The sequence below is a fragment of the Trachinotus anak genome, unplaced genomic scaffold (assembly GCF_046630095.1).
Source record: "Trachinotus anak isolate AG129_WGS33_773 ecotype Australia unplaced genomic scaffold, CSIRO_AGI_Tana_v1 ptg000023l, whole genome shotgun sequence".
Classification (NCBI taxonomy): Eukaryota; Metazoa; Chordata; class Actinopteri; order Carangiformes; family Carangidae; genus Trachinotus; species Trachinotus anak.
Genome location: NW_027273874.1, coordinates 5702055 through 5723097, shown reverse-complemented (window position 1 = coordinate 5723097; position 21043 = coordinate 5702055). Strand labels below are relative to the sequence as shown.

The window sequence follows — 21043 nt, the reverse complement described above, 5'->3', positions numbered from 1 at the left end:
TTATTTTTGTGCAGAATAATCTGACTTTGTTGCAGCCAGATTTTACTTTCTATCTACAGTCATAATACAACTAACCAATTAAATAAACTTCCATATATTCTTTATATTATATTTTGACACAAGCTGTGATCCCTGTCAAACAGATCCTCCAACAGCAATATTCCTGCTCTTACCCAGTTTTCCCACATAATAGATTTTTAAATTAATTTTCAATGACTTTTTGTACCATGGTGATGATCCTTTAGAATGATAGGGATTCAAGTATTGAGAAGGGTTGTACCAGTTTTTTTCTCTGTTGCTACCAAAGCAGGGGCGCAGGTATCTGCAAGGTTTGATTTCGAGTCCTGACTGAGTGAGAAGGCATAATGGTACTAATCTATTCTTGGTCATCCTCCTCCACTGGTGCATATAATTTCTTTTTTATTATAAAGTGGCTTCCTGCCCCTCCAGAGAAAGCTATTCATCTTTATTCGGCTCTGTTAGATCTAGTAAGAAGTCGGGGACTAAAATCCAGAGGTAGCATGTATGTTATATAATTAATCTTGGGCACTACAATCATCTTTAAAATGGTTATCCTTCCTAACAATTAGAGACCCAACCTTGACCAATTTAGCAGATTACTTTCTATTTTTTTGGATAAGAGGTAACAGATTTACATTCATTATATTGTGTAATCCTGGGGTGATCATGACACCCAATTAAATCAGTCCAGATGGAAGCTATGTAAATTGCCAATTACTGCAAATACTCTGGGGGTCCAATTTAGACAGGGGCACAGCCTCAGACTTTGGCCAATTAATCTTGTATCACATTATTTGTGAAAAAGAACCAGTCAGAGATTAAATCTGTCGCACTGTATTTTCTTAGTCGCTTAAGAAGAGTGAAATATCATCTGCGTATAGAAGTAACTTTTGTTCTGTTTTCTGTGCGAATATCAACGTGACCCTGGATGGCTGACGCTAGAGGTTCAAGTGCTAGAACGCAGCCAAACTTCATTGTAATGAACAAAAATAACTTGTTTAGTGCTGCTTTTAATTAGAAATGTGAGTCATCGATTTGTTTGCAGATGATCTATTGATCTCGCCCCTTGTTATCAGATTCTGCAGCAGTGTATCTGTTGTTAAGAAGTAAGTGATTCTGCTCTGTCTCTGCAGTGCCAGCTCGGTGTGCTGCCCCTGGGCACAGGTAACGACCTGGCTCGCGTTCTGGGCTGGGGAGGCCTCTGTGACGACGACGCTCAGCTGCTGCAGATCCTGGAGAAGCTGGAGAGAGCCACCACTAAAATGTTGGACCGGTAAGACCACAGGGAGAGGGGTGAGGCTGGTGGGGGGGCAACAACTTGGGTTCAGTGTCCTAAGATCAAATGTATAAATCTGACAGTGAGTGTTGATCTGTTTTTTGCCCCATGATGGACAGAAAAACTGTCCACAGGGTTGTCCTACGATACACTGGTGCAGGACATCCCAAATGAATGACTTAATGAATTTAATGAACTTAATGAATGCATTGTCTAAATCTGATCCTTCTTAGAGTTACATGTTTCTGAAGGGCAGCAGGCAGGAGCGAGCAATAGTCAAAACAAGAAAGATAATTAGATAAAAATACCACAGGCTGTTTGTTTAATTGTATCTCTGGAGAAGATGCATGAACAATTTAAAAATTAGCTTTGCATTTTTAATGCCACAGAGCTTAGCAATGATAGGATGAACATGAAGCAGTATTAGTGCACAGTTGGCTGACCTCCACCTCCCAAACGATTGGACCGAAAACAAACTAAAAATCAAAAAGTGACTGCTGCGTCCTGTATCTTGTTCGTGTAATGTAAAATAATGATGCACTTCACAGAGAATTACACACCCCTGTCGAATAGTGTGGAAGTTTGATGCTGTTTTTTATTTTATTATTAGCTTATTTGTCATTAACAGCGCTGAAATATCACAAAAAACACTGTTAAAACACTGTAAAAAAAAAAAAAAAAAAAGCTGCTTTAGAAATTTTCATCCACTGTCTCAAATTTTTAAATGATACTGAGGCTTTATTTTCTGTCTGTTATAGTTTCGTAAAGCAAATGTAATCGGCCTCAACTGTTCAATGAATTCAGCATTTACCTCCTGTGGCTACCATCATCATCATCACTTACTGTTTATATAATCATAGTTGTAAATCTGGTGTTGTGGCTCCATAGAGAATCAAATAACCAAGTGAAGACAGTGGGTGGCTGGGATGTGAAATATATATAGACTCGTTCAAGACAAAAGCCTTGTAAGACAACGTGGCTTTATTTATTAATTTTTTTTACAGTGCACCCTGAGCTTTGAACTGTTGCAGCACATTCTTCACTCAGCCGTCAAGATCAGCAGAGGTGGATACGTCATTGTAGAGTAGTAAAAGTCTAGTGCTTACTGGAATGTGACACTGAAGTGATGTGCTGTACATACTTGACTGCATGCGTAACACGTAAGAAATGTACACTATGTTGTGTAAATGTGTCATCAACTGTCATCACTTTCATCATCTGCCACATTTTACAGCACTTCCCCCTCAGACGTAGGCATTTGATCAGAGTCTATTATACCGTCTGGTATTCAACCCGTGACATGCTTCTGAATTAAATCAGAAACACCCAAACCACAGTAAATAGCTTGTAACAGCTTACATGTAAAGTTCAAGGATTAAATGTCTTGCTCAAGGGCTTTTGATCAGGGCAGATACATGTTGAAGTAAAGTTTTTCAAAGGAAGTTAAACATTTGATTAAAAAGAATGTAATTTGATTTGGTGAAAAGTGTTAAACCTTGTTGATCTGCTGTTGTTATCAGCAGGACAACCACAGAAAAAGGATATGAAGACTCCCTGCCTCCTGCCTCCTATCTCAGCCTGATTATCTGATAATCCAGTTTTTTTGTCTGGTGTTTGACATCAATGTATTTGTGCTTTCAGATGGAGTGTGATGACGTACGAGGTGCCCGCCACCAATAAACACACGCCGATCGTGAAGGAGGACGACAGCCTCGACTCTCCTCTGCAGGTAAATGACTCTGCAGAACTTTCAGGGAGGCGTCGGCTTTTTGACAGATGGTATCCATAAATTAGCTCCCACAAAACAAAAATGAGATCTCACAAGCTTCGAGAAATTATTTTGGAAAACATCCCCTGACAGTCAATTGAACCCAGCAGCTGGAAGCCAAAGCAATCAGACCTCAAACACAGGGAGCGGCGGAGATATCGATGAAGGGAAGCTCTGTGCTTTGAAATTAGGCTGAGCACTGCCTCGTAACCTTCACAACGCTTTGGTGTGTCCATATTTTATAAAGAAGGGTTGTGACTCTAAATGAGGAAAAGTCAAAGGATTTCAGGGAGGAAAGAAGAGGTTAAGAGGTTAATCATCAAAGTGCATTTCACTTTCAATTCCTTTAGCTTATATAGTTGCCAAGACCTACCTACCTAATACCAACATAATGTCTAGTTTCCAGATGTGGGAGCAAAATGCTTCCCTACAGCTGTTAGTACTGAACTATTTTATTTTAATCAACAATGTGCTCTGAATGTTTGTTTTAAACATTTTTATTAAACTATGGATCAGATGTCTTTAGAGGTTATGCTTTTTTCAGGTCACAATTTCATAGCACAAAAAAGGCGTGAATGGTCTAGGAACTGTCCAAGGTCAGCTCCCGTTCAGGGTTTCTCTAGGCCTTTTAAACAAAACAGTCTAAGTTTATAATTCAGAAGTTTTCTCCTCCTCTCCCTCAGGTCCACATCACTCAGTATGCAGACTCCGTGGCCTCCCACCTCGCCAAGATCCTGGACTCGGACAAACACAGCGACGTCATTTCCTCTGCCAAGTACGTGCCATGAATGCCTTCAAAAAAAAAAACAGGAGGGAGCAAGTGAAGGATGAGAATGCAAGAGAAATGAAAATAAAAATAGGAGGATGAAGAAATATGATGACAGAGAGAGAGGCAGACAAAGAGGGGCGAGTGAGTGTTGGTCAGTAGGTATTGATTTTTGCTTTGGCCTCATCTCTAAGGACGAACACACATATTCCCACACACATATAGAGGGGACAGTAAGTGCCACCGGGCTGTAAGTGAAAGAGACTGAGGAATCAGTATTTAGGGGTCGTCCTCAGTGCATTAGTGCATTAGTAGTCTTCCTTTGGGAAAAGTCTCAGGGCCATTACCGAGCACTTTTCTCCACTGTTGTGTGTTTTAAACTGCTGCTGATTGTAGTGGAGACCTGCAGCACATTTAAAACACCTCAGGGACCTAAGGACACACTTAAAGCACGTTTTTATCTGAACATAACACCGGTGTTGTCGGACGGAGTATTTCTGCAGTCCCAGCAGTGGGATCTGAGCAGGTTTTCGACGAGCCACGGGTCAGGAGGAAGGCTCCGCAGATGAACAGAAATAATGTCAAAAAGAAACAACATCAAAATTTCACCTGTGGGATTTTACAAGCATCAGCAAATTCACTGGTCTGTCAAACCTGTCAGAGTGCACCTGCCGAGCCGCACAGGAGGACAGGGCTTTAATCAATGAGGCGTGTGTTTTTAGGCGCAATATTCATTTTACAGGATCCAATATTTGCTGAACGCACGAGGACCGTGTGAGTTTAGAGAAACCTCCCTGCTGAGTCATACAGCAGCAATGTCACAGCTGCGAGTAAATAGTGTGTGTGGAGGCGACGTAGCTGACAGGCAGGTAGGCGGCAATGAAACAAGAGTGTGTGTGTGTGTGTGTGTGTGTGTGTAATCTCCAAAACACAGTGACTGCGCAGTGAATCACCAAATCTGAAAGGTTTTAACCTGATAATGTCTTTTCATTTTCAACGTTTATCATGTTAACATTCACCCTCTCTCTCTCTCTCTCTCTCTCCCTCTCTCTCTCTCGTCTCCTTTGTCTTTCTATGTGCTCTCCACCGCTCCGTCAGGTTTCTATGTGGGACGGTGAACGATTTTGTGGCGGAGGTGGGGAAGGCGTACGAGAGAGCCACAGAGAACAAGGAGGAGGCAGATGCAATGGCAAAGAAGGTAAATGGTTCCGTGTGTAATCGTGCGTATTATATAAGAGCTTGTATAACAGTAACTAGTGGGTAAGTGTAGGTGTGTGTGTGTGTGTGTGTGTACATAATAAAGAGAGTGAGACAGAAATAGTTGTGTTGAAGGTTCGGTGTCACCATTCCCTCCTTTACTCTTCTGTGCCTTTGGCAGTCCGTGTTTTTCCATCTATTCAATAATGTGACTTTTCATAAGAAGTTGAAGGAGAAGCTGAAGCTGGAAGGCTGAACACGTTAAAGAGGATATGTTTTGTTACACAGCTGAAGAAGTGGGTTAAAGTCACTCCCCTGGCTAAAATACTGCCTTTTCCATTTCAGAAAACTCTTAACCCTTTGATGCCCTGCTCATATTTCTCCAGTTCGTTTATACACAGCTTTGCCATGTAGAACCCCATTTAACTGTATTTGGATATGTTATCTAGATAATGACGTCCAGTCCATTAGTATATCTGGTATTGATATGTGTTCATGATTCCACCCACACTCTTATCATCTCTCAATATACAAATAGGGCTCACAGGCTTGTTAACAAACACGGTGTATCTCAGGTCAAGGAGAGCAAAGCCAAACATGGGCATGTTTCCTTTTTTAAGCTAGCAGGAAGGGGTGGAGTTAGGTGACCTTTAACTTGCCAGTCTATTAGCCAATCACATGCATTTAGACCTGCATTAACAGGACACAGATCACATCTTAATGTCAGGTGTAAATGTGTTGATGTTGTTATTTGTTAGAACAAGTTTGATAACTTAGAGATAAGAGACTTTTTATTTATGTATGCTGAATGATTTTTGTGAGATTTTTCCACCAGAGTAAACAGGAACTATAGTGTTGCCCTGGAAACAGTGACCATGAGATATCTTAGCAATCAATTAACTAATCAACAGTGGGAAATAAGATGATTTTTCAAACTTAAACCTACTTTTAAAAAAAGAGAAAATCTTCTCGCCCAGCAGAGCCACCACAACTCGAGCCTCCACCTCCTATTGCCTCTGCAAATAAAAGCCTTCTATGTGCTTAAATAAGAGCGCGTATTGATTTCACGCTGGTTTCAGGTGTTACTGATTCGAGGATTGAAGAAGTTCTGCGTGTGCTGTATTTACACTCCTCTCATATGATTTTTAAAAACGAACAATAATATTGTCTTTCTGTATCTGTCCCAGTGTGCACTGCTGAATGAGAAGCTCGATTCCCTCGTCAAGGCCTTAAGCGAGGAAGCGGAAGCCCAGGTAATAACTACACCAATCATAATCAATATGTAATAGTCAAAGCCATCAGTGCAGGCTTACACTCTGATTAAAATCATTTAGCAACCCAAACAACTGGATCAAGAAACAATTGAAGTGTTTTCCTCCAAAATGTAATTTTAGCCTTTTGGATTCATCAATATTCACACTTTATGGATGCGTCGTATTTGTTTAATATAACACATACTGTTTGATTGATTATTTACTGTTGAATTGACAACTGTTGTTATTTATAGCAGCAGTTTCCAACATATTTTTTTCTCCGTAAATTGGATTTCTCTTATCTTTGCCTCTTTCTTGTTAAATATGAAGTAGTTTTATCTCTTCAGGCCTCTAAAAATATTCAGATTAAAAAACCTTGAGAAGGTAAAAATCTGTTTAATCCATTCATTTTGATTTAATCCTTTGATTTTTCCCCACCATGAATATTCATGAATATGTTCCCTTGCTTCTTATTTGTCCTGATTTATGATTATTAATCTTTTAATGTGGAGTTTTGGCCTCTGTTTGTGAGGAATAGACGTATGTATGGTGTTTTATTATTGAGAAGTGAATGATGAGGGGATGTAAAGTTTTCCTCTTCAGTTGAAACATGAGACAGTTTTTAAATCCCCATGATTTCAACCTCCTGCTCAATAGAAGGAAAGAGGCAAATTCGGCTTCAAATCAAACATCGATGTATATTTTATATGATATAAATAAAATATAACCTCATCCTCCTACATTTCTGCCTGTAGATGGATATTAAAGGCTGCTTTCCTTTGTCAGAAATAAGAGGGAGACAAGATTTCACACCAGTCTAGGGCTCCACAGGGCAGGAAGATTAAAATTTTATGAATGAGGAGACATTTTCTGGTTAAATATTGCTGCTTTGGTGATGCTGCAGGGTTCACTCCACTCTTTAAATAGAATAAATCTTATGGGGAAGTCGCTCAACAGGACAAAAAGGTCACTTAACAGGAATATACCAGAGGATATTTTACAGATATTCTTCTATATTTCCTTTTTCTTTTTTCATCCAGGTGGTGCCAGCAGGTTCAGTGCCCACCCAGGAGAGTGGCAGCTCGAGCCCCGGTGAAAGTGGTGGAGAGTCAGGTTCAGAGGGCAAAACATACCGGTCCAAGGAGCAGCTGATGCTCAGGGCCAACAGCCTGAAGAAAGCCCTGAGGCAGATCATCGAACAGGCTGAGAAAGGTAAGAGGAAGGCCGATTGACCTCCTGGAATCATTTTATATACAAAAACATCAAAACCAGCCTTATTTTATAAGCATCATTGTGCTGTGAGCAGTTCAACAATCACTCATCTTCTTTTCAGTGGTGGACGAACAGAACAGACACACGCAGGTCCAGAGGATGTCGTCCTCGTCCTCCATCAAAAGAGAAAACAGCGAGGAGCTGAAGGATGCTGAGCCACGTGAGTGTCCCTTCAGTTCAGCAGGGGAATGAAGTGAAGGCACAAAATCCAAAATGCTTTTGTTTGTTGTTTGTTTAAGAACCATTTTTTTAATCTGATGACATTTATTACATCAGATTATCACCCATCATGCCTCCTTCCAGGTCAAGGAGGCTTAAGTCCCACCTCCCCCATCGTCCTGGAGAAAGCGGAGAGCCTCAACACCGTCACCTTCAACGAGGATACTGTGTAAGTCTGCGTGTACACTTGTCTATTTTGCATTTGGTTTTGCTCCACTACTGTGATGTTTTAATCAATAATCCATACTCCATGTATCTGTAGACAATGTTCAGAGAAGTGTGTGATGAACAACTACTTCGGCATCGGCCTGGACGCCAAGATTTCCCTGGAGTTCAACAACAAGAGAGATGAGCATCCTAAAAAATGCAGGTACGAAGACACACTCACACAAAAGAAAAGATTACATATAGATTTATGTTATATATTTGTATATAAAACATATTTAGAAAATGCATAACACCTTTGTTCCTTTGTTCGAAACTCTCCAGTAGATTTTAGCTTTAATGTGTATAGTTATATTTGAAATGGGGTCAAACAAAAACTAATGATTGAAGAAAACTCTACAGAAGCCCTAAAAGGCATGTGTTGGTTTTTTTTGTTTGTTTGTTTTTTTTTTTTTTTTTGCCATGATCATTTTTCTGATTTTTTTTCTTTCATTTGTATAAACAAACCTTAGGCAAGTAAATTTTTTTTTTAATAATAAATAATTTTTCCACTTGCCCAACAGGAATTGTTTACACGGATGATTTTTTTTTACTTTGGTTGTTTTCACAAAAAAATAAAAAATAAAAAATAGCCATAAGAGCGTGACATGCACCACTACCCCGGTGTTTTTTTTTTGTTTTTGTTTATTTTTTAAGTTTTTTTTCCATCTGTGAAAACAACCCCTGAGAGGCAAGGTGAAAAAATATGTCGTATTTACTGGCCCTTCAGGGGTTGTTTATACAGATGGAAAAAAGGAAAGGAGAATCGGCAGCACCTCCTACTTTGCACCTGTACTCTCATACAAATTCACGTCCAGTCTCTGCCACCAGCTGAAGTGACTCAGCTCCACCTTATTTATTAATGTCGTTCTCAGATCCATAAAGTTTTCACCTAATGCAACGGAAGCAGCGTTGACTGTTTTTCTCTGTCTCCTCCTGCAGTAGTCGCACCAAAAACATGATGTGGTACGGAGTACTGGGAACCAAAGAGCTGGTCCAGAAGACCTACAAGAACCTGGAGCAGAGAGTTCAGCTGGAGGTCAGACACACACACACACACACACACACACACACACACACACACACACACACACACACACACACACACACACACACACACTGATTTCCCTTAATGAATGAGGAACAGAATGTAGCTGCTTCTGTTGCGAGAAACAAATAGCTATCAGCTGTTTTCCTCTCACATCCTGAACGTGTTTTTTCTAACTTCCTCTCCTCAGTGTGATGGCGTTCCCATGTCCCTGCCAAGTCTGCAGGGCTTGGCTGTGCTCAACATCCCCAGTTATGCAGGCGGCATCAACTTCTGGGGGGGCACCAAGGAGGACAATGTGAGTGTATTGGAGAATGATCAGCACATTAAAAAGAAAATGCCTGACTCAAAAGTTTCTTTCTAAAACTTTGTTCAGAATTATTATTTTTTTGAATTGCTTAAAATTTTAGGCTGAGGACATTAAAAGTAATGTGATTGATGACTTCGCTCTCATCTCCTACAGAACTTCGGGGCTCCGTCATTTGATGATAAGAAGTTGGAGGTGGTGGCTGTGTTTGGCAGCATGCAGATGGCTGTGTCCCGGGTCATCAACCTGCAGCACCACCGCATTGCACAGGTAACACACTCATCCTTGAGCTAAGCTTTATGGATAGATAGATATAAATTATCATGAAAAACTCAGACGTTCTTCCCCCTCCTTGTGCAAAGAGACATGATGCTGATGCTGCTGCTGATGTGATTAAAGTGATTTGAACCAACTGCAACATTGGAAAACACTTAATTTGTTACTTAGCTGTTGTTAAAAAAAAAAAACCCTGAGTAATGTCTTTGCACCAGAAGATACTTAGCTGTAGCAGCGTTTATTTTAGTCTTGTAAACTAAAGAAAGAGATTCAATGGTGTCCTGCAACTGCAGTGGAATAGATTTAGCTTTAAAGCAGAATGTCACAACAATGGGGAGATGTGAACTTGACAACTCAGAAAAAGTTTTGGGGGATGGAATAGAAGAGAATATAACTTTATTGATTGTGACGGGCAAACTCCTGCTTTGAGCAGATAATCACTTCTGTTGTTTTACTGGAATTAAGCTCCAGTGCACTTTGCTGACTCTAAGCCTGCAGAGGAGTCACATGGTTCAGATATACCAACTCTGAAATGTCCAACAGCAGAGGACAGAGGAGGTCAAACAGGGAGTAGCTGTTAAAAAAAAAAAAAAAACAAGGTCTCTGACAAGCGCTGTTTTCTGCTCCGCTGCGTCTCAGTGCCGTCAGGTGAAGATCACCATCCTGGGGGAGGAGGGGGTTCCTGTGCAGGTGGACGGAGAGGCTTGGATCCAGCCACCTGGCATCGTCAAGATCATCCACAAGAACCGGGCACAGATGCTCACCAGGGACAGGGTAAAGTCCAGCTCACGTGTGAATTTACCTGCTGTGTAATGTAGTAAGAAAACTGAAACTGTGCACATGGTTTCTACTCCAAACTCAAGAACAAATAGCCTTGTTTTATTTTTACAGTCTGGAAATGTGGGTGTGAACTGAATGTTAGTACATTTCCATGTGCATATGTATATGTCTGCTATACACATATGAAAAACAGCAGTTCTGGCTCAAAGTACTCTTCCTTTCATAAATACTGCAGCTGAATACTGCAGCTCTCTGCCCATGTTGTTGACTCTTTCTATTTTGGGGATTTCTTGAATCACACTTGAACCCGCTGTGTTTGTTCTCTCGTCACACGGCTCAAAACCTCTGAGAGCTCTCCTGAGCCCGAGCACATTTGGGCAGTTTGTTTCCATGGTTTCCCTCCTTAAGCGCCACAGAGACAGAAGACGTTGGCTCACTGGTTTTTTATCTTCCTTCCAAGTGGCTTTTATTCACTCAAATAGTGACAGTAAAGTTTCAGCCTGGTTGAGTATATTGCAAGCTATTAATTCAATTCTTTCGAGATACAAGATTTTTCTCTTGTATCTCGGTCCTGATGTGTTTACAGGAACCTCTTCTGCCCTTTTATGAGTTTTCTTTATACATATAAACACAAATACACAATATGTGAAAAACCAGGTGGCCCTTGAATTTGGCAGCTCTTGCGACTTTTCCTCACGTGAACAGGTGAGTGACTCCTGCCTAAACCTTCTCTCTGTGCGGCCAGGCCTTCGAGAGCACGCTGAAGTCGTGGGAGGACAAGAGGAAGATCGACAGCTACCGCGCCACCAGGCCTCGCCTTAACTCCCAGCAGTCCATGGAGTACCTGACTGAGGAGGAGTGCGCTCAGGTTCAGCAGCTGGGCATGGTGGCTGACTCACTCATCAACAAGTAAGAAGCACGACGCAGCGAAGTTTGACATGTTCACAGACGTTTCGACAGAAAAAAAAACGCAGTTGTCCTCGCGTCACTGACCTCAAACCTTTATATAGTTAAATATTTGAACTGATGAAGGTCTGAGAATAACAGTGTGTTTTTGATCCAACAAATCCAACAGGTCACAGATCTCAACACCATAAATATGTCTGATTTTTTACATCGAGATTCAGACATTATTTCTTGAGCTGCGTTCTATGTCTGAAAAGTGCTATACATTATTATTATTATTGTTATTATTATTATTATTATTATGTCATAAGAAATGGACAAAATAGTTGACAAATGCCCAATCTCAATATCAAGGACAGTGATTAAAAAAAAATTCCAGATCTGCCCCTTTAGTATCAATAAACTATGTCATTTGCCCAGGGATATTTAATATATCATAAATTATTTTATTTGATGTTAACCTATTGTCAGTGAAGCTCAGTACTTCCTGTCGGTGCTTCACAATAAAAACCTACCAGAAAAGGGGAGGGATTATGTGCTGGAATACTCTTTTGTTGACAGTAGATTAACACAGAGTGAAAGAATGTCAGAATAGAGGTGGTTGGAGGTAATTACTGAATGAGAATAACATTTTCTTTTAAAAAAAAGAGAACCTCTGTGCAGCAGAGTTAAAGTACAACACTACTCTGTCAATATATTTCTAACAAATTAAACCAGAAGCAGATTAGAAAAGACGGAGAGTTCTATAAAAACATGATGAAATATAAAATCATTGAAAAAAACTGGCATAAGGAAAGAAGTTGGACAAAAGAGAGGGATCATTTTGGTTGGTTTATGTTTTTTTTGTTAGCACCCAGAAAGTTATTTTGCAAAATATGTAAATGCTTGAGTATTTCCAGTATTATTGTAACTTGCTTCTACAGCGATACACACACAGAACATAAAAGCAAACTTCTTGTTTGATGATCTGCATCTATTTGTGCTCTTGTGTTAAAGGGGTAAAGAGGGAATTGTGCTCCACATTTTGGGATTCTCTTATCCCACCGCAATCAGCCTGCTTATTGGCTTTTTCTCTGCTGAACTGATGAGCCATTTTGTTTCTCTTTTTGTACACTTACAAACCATTTGCGTCCCTGTGAAGTCTTCTCAGCTTGTGTCAGTTTGTCTGCTTTATTGTGATATTTTCAATCATTTTTGCAAACCTCCCCTTTCAGGATGATAAATGTTTTAATTCCTTTTTTGAAACGTATCTCAGGTTGTGAAATAGTCATAAAGGGGTTTTCTTTTGGTCGGGGAAAGTAAATGGGAAAAGATTTGATATGGGGAATTTGAGAAAAGAATAAAAGGCATGCATTGTGTAATTTCCACCCTTTTGTAAAAAAAAAAAAAAAAAGGTTACAGTGAAAACAAAAAAAGGTCACTTTGGGTCAATGTGGAGATTTTTATTTGCAGGGCAGATGTTACATAAAGCAGTGGGTATATTTTTAACTTGAAGTGGGTTTTCTAAATTTCTTCAAATGGACTTTATTAAAAACAGATGTATTGTAACTAATAAAACTGTTTCACTTGTGAGGTTTTGTCATAATTTGGATTCCAAACATCTACATCTCTTGAATCAGAAGGAGATACCATAGAAAGAAAGGAACCAGATATTTGTCCCATCAACAGGCAGAGATAACTTGTTGAAATGATCTCCATAATTATGCCCTTTCAGCTTGTTGAAATAATAATTACAGTTCTTTTAAGTCTGTGATTTCCTCCCGCGTCCTCCCCAGAATTCGCGAGGCAGCCAAGACCCACAAGCTGGTGGAGCAGGAGTTGGCTCACGCGGTCAACGCCACCGCCCTGGTGCTCTCTGAGGCCAAGCTGTCCAGCCCCGAGGTAAGACACCAAGGAGGAAAGGGGGACAGATGCACACACAGATGGCTGATTTGACTGACGAGATGGAAAAGTAAAGCATGCAGATTTTCAGCAATACGCTTAGGTCACATGTCAGTTTTTACAGGCAGTAAATTTTTCGACCTGGTAATCTGAAACCCGTCGGTGACGTCACTTCAAGGACAGATCAGGCTTTCCAGTCTGATTTTATGGAGGCTCAAATGTGTTAAAAATTAATAATTGATAAGACATTTCTAAAAAAATGAGAATTAATAAGAATCACATAAAGAAAACACATATAGACACATATGGCATAACCATTTGTCAAGTTTTTCGGGGTTTGTTTGTCGGGTAAAATGATTTTTAGAAGTTTTTTTTCCCATTTTTTTTCCAAAAAAGGAGTTAGTTTTTTGTTTTTTGTTTTTTATTTGAAACTTTAAAAAATGAAACTTAAAATGATACTTTAAAAAAAATAAGATTTTTCTTCTTTTCACAGATCACTTTTTTTTGTGGAAAAAAAAATGTGACTTGTTTTCGCAGATGGGGAAAGAAACTTTAAAAAAATTATCCTGGCAAACTTGGATTTTTCTTTTGGCAGGGGTTGTTTTCAGAGATTTTTAACAAAAAAAATTCTTCTTTCTTATGTGTTTGTCATCACAGAAAAGAAATCACTTGCATCCAGGGGTGCTCATATGGGTGAAAAAAATAAAAAATAAATCGTGTGCCTTGTTTTCACAGATGGGAAAAAAAAACTGGCAAAATTTTGTCTTGTTTGACAAAGACTTAATAAGCAGTGACAACAATCATTAGGAAAAAAATGACACTAATGAAATGAAAACATACTTTGGAAAAAGAAAAATACTGAAAATAACATTTTATGGAAATAAGCTAAATAAAAAAACATTTTATTCAATTATTTCATGTTTATCTGAATTTTGTCTGTATATGCATATTCATATTCATATCAAGTCTTATTTATTCATTTTATATTAAACATCTTTGCTGTCTGACATCTTTGTTGGGAAAATTAATTCACTGCAGTACTTATGTCATCTTTCTTTGAACTGCAGAATCCAGTCTATTGCCAGTTTTTTTTTTCTTTGTTTTTTTTTTTTACAAATTCTACATTTCAAATGAATTTTTGTAATCAGGCACATCTAAAAGTTGTGTTGTAGTGAAATCTTTAACTGCCAGAGAAAAATACACAATTTTTGCTGCAATATGTTGCACACTTACTGCGATAAATGAGGCAATAGAAAAAAATACATAATTAATTGTTCCACTGTTTTATTGATTTACTTACTTGGATAGGGAACACAATGGTGTCATCTGAGCCCTAAGGCCATTTATTGTACATTTTGTTCTTGGATGCTTTTATTATGAAAAATCATCAATCATTTGCATTTTCAGTGTCTAAGCCGCAGCACAGCGGTGGAAATTGTCAACAGCAGTAAAGTTCTCCAGGCTGAGACCAGGATGCTGCTCGATGGAAAACTACTGGTACAACTCTACAATTTCATCCACGTCTTCTCTCTGTTGTTTCCTTTGTTTCCATTGTCTGCTCTGTTTTCCTCTTTCTATGTCTCTCTGTTTTTGCTGAAGGGATTCAAACCTTGAGGTCTCACGTTTCAGTTTCTGTTGTCCATTGTCTTTGTTCAGGTTTTGTTTGCTCTGGCTTTATTTACCCAGTAAGGAAATTTACCATTTTTAACAATCTCTCTGTGCAGAAGAGCAAATATAATGACAACACTACTGCATACCATGACATACTCTAATTTTCTGTTCTGCTCTTATCTGCTGTTATGTGCTCTTCTTTTTTATCTTCCTCAGTTTTGAAATGTTTATTTGTTGCATAAATATGTTTTACTCATTTCAGACTTTATTAATTGGGCAAAACTTTCACTGTTTTTATCGCCTGTGCTTCCCTAAAACAACTCTAAATGACAGAGACAAGATTAAATGATTCGACACACAACGTATTAGCATAATATGCAAATTACTTTTAGTTTGAAAGAATTTGCAGCACGGTTGGCAGATTTACTGGTTAACAGATGTTCACTGTTTGCAAATCTGTCAATTTGCACATTATTCACAGGGTGTCAAAATGTACATCATCCTTAGTTTGTGCAGAAAATCGGAGCAGGTGTAAGCATTTAGCATTTTCAGATTTACAGATGGAAGATGTTCTCAGAAAAATGTCTACATTATTTATATATCTACATGATCAAATATCACATTATCCCAATAAACTGTGGTTGCATAATAAACAAAAACCCCTTTCTCCTCCTCAGTCGGAGTCTCCGGAGGAAGAGGAGCTGCGGTCGACTCTGAACAGCCTCAGTGCCGAGCTCCACAAGCTGGATGACATCCACTGGATCTGTCCGCTCATGCAGTGCTCTGAGGAGGTGGGGAGAGAAACCGCTTGTGTATGTATCTGTTTGTGTATGTTTCAGAGAGAATCTATATATATATATATATATATATTGGCAGTATCACCTCTGCTACTCAGTCTACTACTCTCACAGGTCTCAAGATCTTACACTCAATTTCCATGATCTCTGTGTCTTTCACAGGACTCAGTGAGGGGCAGCAGTAAGAGCAGCAGCAGCATGAAGCTGAAGATCATTCCCAAAGTGAAGAAAGAGAGAGAGAAGCTCCACAAGCAGAAGTCCAACAGCTCTCTCTCAGGTAAAAGATCAGGACAGAGCTTTCTTTAAAGTCTCTGGCCGCAACATTGTACATGCAATCATGTTTCAAAGTCACAGTATCCAAACCATATAAGTTACATTTGTCTCTATCATCTTTTTTTTTGGTAATATTCGTCAATGTATTGTTATTGGTAAAGAAAAGACGTGCACAGGTTTTCATTTTTATTTTGTTTTTCTCTGCCCTGCAGGAACTTGGGATATCAAAGGTGGAGCCGGTGATGCAGATTGCTCAGGCAACTGAAGTCATGCACGAGGTGCTTTATTTACTGCCCCCTTTACCCCAAAAACGAGGGGCGAGGAGCACCCCTCCTGTTCCCCCCCCCCTCTAACCATGAAGCCCAGTGGCTTGCCAGAGGCGTGAGGAAGAAAAGGAAAAACCATCTTCCTAACTTTTATGCTATTTCCTCCCTGTTTTACTTGTTTGTTCTCCTTTTTTTTGCAAACAGGGAGGATTTTTTTGAATTTGAATTTTTTTTTTTTTTTTTTTTTTGAAGGGGCTTGGCTTTGCATCGCATTGCTTCACCATTGGCATTGTGCTTTTGGTTCTGTTTACCTGCTTGAGCTAAGAAGTGGGCGTGGCTAGCAGCAAATCAAACAGAGGACAAGGGAGGCGTGGAATGACGGCGTTCTCCTCGCAAATTTGTTTTGACAAAGAAATGTGTTTACGTGGTGCTCTCCTTGCATGTCGAGTACAGCCATCTTATTTTACATCAATTATTATAAGTTACAGTCTTTTAATTTTTTTCTTCTCTCTAACTTTAATCGTTTTATTTCTGAACTTGGTGTCCTTTAGACTTTGATTTTCTTGAGACTTTCTAAGAGTATTTATTTCTTGTTGCTACTGCCATGAGAACTCCAACGGCAACAAATCAACAAAATGAACAAACTGAAACATCTCAACCTTATCGTCTACTGAACTGGAGAATATCTTAAATGTTGCAAAAAATATACTGAGGAATGTACTTGTGTGGACTTGTATTAACCTGTGAATAATGATAATGTTAAATGATAAATCATATACTGTATGATTTCACAAAGGTTCTATTGTTGTGGTTCTCAAGTGGTTCTTAATAGGCTGTTGTGTGACTTATGTGGTCCAAGGCTACGCAGCCATGCTGCAAAAAATAATGTTCTTTATGATGAGTCATTTCATCTGGATTTTCAGCCTCATGAAAAAATCCAACTGTGGGATTTCAAAGCACGGTACATCACTCAGCTATTATTGAGGTCTAAAATGCGACTTATGTGGGAGTCAAAGAATCTCATCCCACTGTGCATTTTTTTTTTCACTTCTTTTTTGAGGACCATTTCAAGGTACAGCACTAGATGAAATGACTCAATAAGTTAAGATATTTTTGGCAGTGTATGGTGAGGGTGTTTACAGAAGGAGGAAGCATCAAGGACGCATTAACATACATTATAGCAGCTCAGCATACTACTCCTACTTTGCCATACTATTGATTGTATGTAATATAAGAATAAGAGTCAGTGGATATTTGATTTTGCCTTGTCTGTGGTTAAAAGCTATTATTATCATTATTGTTATTACAAATATATATATATATCTATTTTTTTGTATATCTTATTTTCCCAATGGTAATCTGTGAAGCTGTTCTGGCTTTGCTGCTTCCCCCTTTGACAAACTCCTTGGCCACTGTGCATATAATCGAAGCCAATTAATGCCGTTCTGTGTGTCCCTGCATGCATACTTAGCCTTCCTTCGCCTCACAGTGGGGCCAGAAGTTGCCTCATAATAGTGAACTTTAGCCTGTTTGTTCAAACCAGTGGCATTTGTGAGTATTATTTTTTTGTTTGTTTGTTGTAACCTGCTTGTCGCTCCAGGTTGTTGGGGTTTAACTGCAAGAGAACGCCAGAGAAAAATGTAACTCAAATGCCTGTCAAATACTAGTCCTGTATTTTCCAAACTTAATGAGGGTGTATTGATTTACACCCTCTCCGCCCACACAGTTCTCCAAGCAGGTTGCAACAAACAGCACGATTTCATATATCTCAATATTATTTGGCCTAGCTACGGCCAAAGCAAGTACGTGAATGTGCTGCTGTTTGGACACGGCTAAAATGCTGACGTTTACGACTTCTAGAGACAATTTCTACCCAGGTTTTGCAGTAATGATCCTTTATGGAATACACCAATGTTTGGGGAAAGTCACTTATTTGCTGTATTACCTCAAGATAGACAAGATTAATACCTTTTTCATCTTTGTGCACTCAGTAAAGAGATAGAAAGAGAAAGCTCTAAGATATGATTAGCTTAGCAAAAACAGAAAGAAAAAGAAAACGGTCATAATTGGGGAAAAACCAGTAAAATACTTTTTATTTACATGTATCCTATTAGCTAGCAAATTGTTTTTTGGATTTTCCTTTACTACAGGTGTTAAATGTACATATTACAGTAAATAAGACAACTTTTTTGTTGTGGAAGGTACAGCTAGGCTAGCTGTTTCCATTGCTTTCAGTGCTGTGTCATAAGCTAGGCTAAACAGGTCATGAAGCTAACTGCATACTGAATGGACAGGAATGAATTTTAGATAGTTCTATCTAGTGCTGTAACACAGCAAAAATGTGTCAGAGTATTATTTTACAAGTTTTAATTGTTGGGATGTGAAGTAATGTTTACAAGTCAAGATTAGACCTAAGTCAAACAGTAGCTAGAAATGTTTGCAAGCCGTGCAGATTGCTAATGGTGGAGTTAGCTTCATCATCTAAAGGTTGGTATAAACTACGAAGAACCACGGAGAAGTATTTAGTTTTATACACAACTTATCTAGAGTTGATTTGTCACGATGCAACTCAAACTTCACAAAACAACAAAAAAAAAAAGACCAAACATGAACATCATCGCAAATACACTTTGACTCAGGTCTGATCAAGATGAAGTTATTTAGAGATTTAACTCGAACATTACAGCCATGAGATGTAAAGGATCATTTCTGCGCTTCTTTCCATTCACGTGAAGGGTTGGTTCTTGATTTTTCTCAGTTATTTACACGTTTATCGAACTAACCCAAGCTAACCCTTGACGGGGCGGAGCTACTGTGAGGCGTTGTAGATGTTCAGATCTGGTAGGATTGTGTTACTGTATCCATAGTGTGCCAGCTATACGCTCTACACCTTAGAGGCTTTAGTAGTGTTGTGCCAAGTTTGTACTGAGTCCAGTGGGTTATGAGACATACCAGGTGTGTGTAAGGGTGTGAGAACGCGTGAGCTATTTGCGCTTCAGATGCGAAAGTTGTTGTATGTCGTACATTTCAAAGTTTACTGTATCTTGCCTTGCACTTTACGAAGAAGCAAACTTAATGGGGGGAAAAAAGACATTTTTGTGTATGTGTGCGTGTGTGTTTAAGATTTTGAGTGGTTAAGAGTGTTTTTTTTTAAAAATTGATTTAATGACAAAATATTTTATTTATGACAAATGTATACGGACAAAAGTGTGTTGATAAAATGTAATATATCTAACCAAACATAAAAGAATGATAAATATATGGAGATGTATACACAAATGTTTATTACATCAGTGGTTGTACAATTACTCACAGCAGCTTACGACCTCCCATTTAACACCGATGTTATTACATGTGATTGTATGTCATTCCACTGCCACAACACTGTCTTTCCAATGTCTCACCAATTGGTATTGAAATCGTTTTCTAAAAGTTTAACCATTGTTAAAGATATTCTAACTTTAAGCCAAAGTTGTAGGAATTCTCCAGTGTTATTACAAACTATTAACAAATCGTTTACACAGAAAAGAGATGTCATGTACAGCCTATGTTTAGCCAATACTTGTGTGAAATTTTTGTGTATTATTTTTGATTTGATTTGCATTCGTTGTGCTAACAATGAACACAAAGATGTTTGGGGAACACACCTTTGTGAAAGCCATTTTAGGATTAAAAACTAGTTGCCTATGTTTAATTTTATTTTAATTAATGATTCCATAGTTTGTTTGTATTTTTAATATCATAAGATGTCACTTTTTTTGGGGAATTTTTTTTCTCCAAGTAGTAAAAATGAAATTTTGGACTGAAACTCTTCCAAGGAGTTTACAAGAAGCTGAGAAGAAAAATGACAGCTGAGAAACTGAAATGATTCCAAACGCTCCACCATGTTTGTGCATCAGTTTTCCATAGACAACATTAGTGAATGCACCCCCCCCCCCCCCCCCCCCGCCCCCCCGATCTGAACAGCCTATATATCGAGACTGTGTGCGCAATGCTGGAAGCCAGACTAGATGTTGCACGACCTTGTACGTTGCGAGGTGTTTTATTGTGTTATCGTGTGCAGTGTGTAACAAAGACAAAGTCAGCGCAACCCTTTGGAGATTAAATGAATTATTGAAGTGTGAAGCTGGTGTCATGTGTTGATGGTTTTTCATACTTACAAAATCCAACATCAGGATACATTTAACTCTCAGTCTGTGATAAAAGCTGAAATTTAACTTTTTTTTTTTTTTTTGCTCTTGTCTTCAGTTTTTGTTTACCTTGCAGGTGGACAGAGATGTAAAGGCCTCAATAGTCCCACATGATGTCCGACTGCATCTAAAGGTAAAAGTGTTTATGGCTGTTTTCTAATGGCCACACCCAAAGGCATCTCACTGCCTCTTCAGTCCCATTGGCCTCTGAGATTTAATGTAGTAATGTATCAGAATCTTTGAAAAGAAATGAACCTTTTTCAAAACCAGAATGTTTTGAAAAAGTAAACTCCGCCAACAAGGATTTCCCAAAATCTCAGAAAACGTTGCAGCAGAGAAACAAACAGGCTAACACCTGAACACACGGAGATCTCCAAAATATGAAAAAATATTCAAACTTAAATAAGGTGACATATTAAGAGTCTGTCAGTGTGTTAATAGGTGGTTCCAAACAGAGGTTACCTGGATGTAACTCCAGTTACTCGAGTATGTACATGAACCCACCATCGGTTTGTAAATGAAACAAAAGTGAACACAGGGATTGTGTATTACTTGTAAAGCACAATACGACTTGCGGCGCTGCTCAGGCCTTACACAATGAATGTGACAAGCACTTCAGTTGAAGCATACTAAGGTCTTAAGACGAACATATCAATCTTTGGTTGTCACCCACGCTTGTTCTTAACACATATTCTATCAGTCTTTCTTTCCCTGTAGTAAAGCTGTTCGGTG

The 21043-nt window shown here is 38.9% G+C and overlaps 1 protein-coding gene across 5 annotated transcripts in view; it reads left to right on the top strand.

Moving 5' to 3' along the window:
• Nucleotides 1–18126, top strand: part of LOC139606765 (diacylglycerol kinase delta) — a 67033-nt gene extending 48907 nt beyond the window's left edge. For 2 of the 5 annotated variants that reach the window (XM_071459096.1, XM_071459099.1), the window contains 19 exons: nucleotides 1155–1294; nucleotides 2939–3026; nucleotides 3749–3840; nucleotides 4930–5029; nucleotides 6216–6281; nucleotides 7322–7493; nucleotides 7615–7713; nucleotides 7830–7941; nucleotides 8035–8142; nucleotides 8919–9015; nucleotides 9215–9322; nucleotides 9488–9601; nucleotides 10247–10381; nucleotides 11133–11296; nucleotides 13069–13174; nucleotides 14582–14671; nucleotides 15463–15597; nucleotides 15745–15859; nucleotides 16068–18126. In XM_071459096.1, coding sequence (XP_071315197.1) covers nucleotides 1155–1294; nucleotides 2939–3026; nucleotides 3749–3840; nucleotides 4930–5029; nucleotides 6216–6281; nucleotides 7322–7493; nucleotides 7615–7713; nucleotides 7830–7941; nucleotides 8035–8142; nucleotides 8919–9015; nucleotides 9215–9322; nucleotides 9488–9601; nucleotides 10247–10381; nucleotides 11133–11296; nucleotides 13069–13174; nucleotides 14582–14671; nucleotides 15463–15597; nucleotides 15745–15859; nucleotides 16068–16120 — 2094 coding nt within the window. In that variant the 3' untranslated portion in view covers nucleotides 16121–18126. The remainder of the gene's footprint in view (nucleotides 1–1154; nucleotides 1295–2938; nucleotides 3027–3748; nucleotides 3841–4929; nucleotides 5030–6215; nucleotides 6282–7321; nucleotides 7494–7614; nucleotides 7714–7829; nucleotides 7942–8034; nucleotides 8143–8918; nucleotides 9016–9214; nucleotides 9323–9487; nucleotides 9602–10246; nucleotides 10382–11132; nucleotides 11297–13068; nucleotides 13175–14581; nucleotides 14672–15462; nucleotides 15598–15744; nucleotides 15860–16067) is intronic. The other 3 variants (XM_071459097.1, XM_071459100.1, XM_071459098.1) reach the window with 3 other exon arrangements.
• The last annotated feature ends 2917 nt before the right edge of the window (nucleotides 18127–21043 follow it).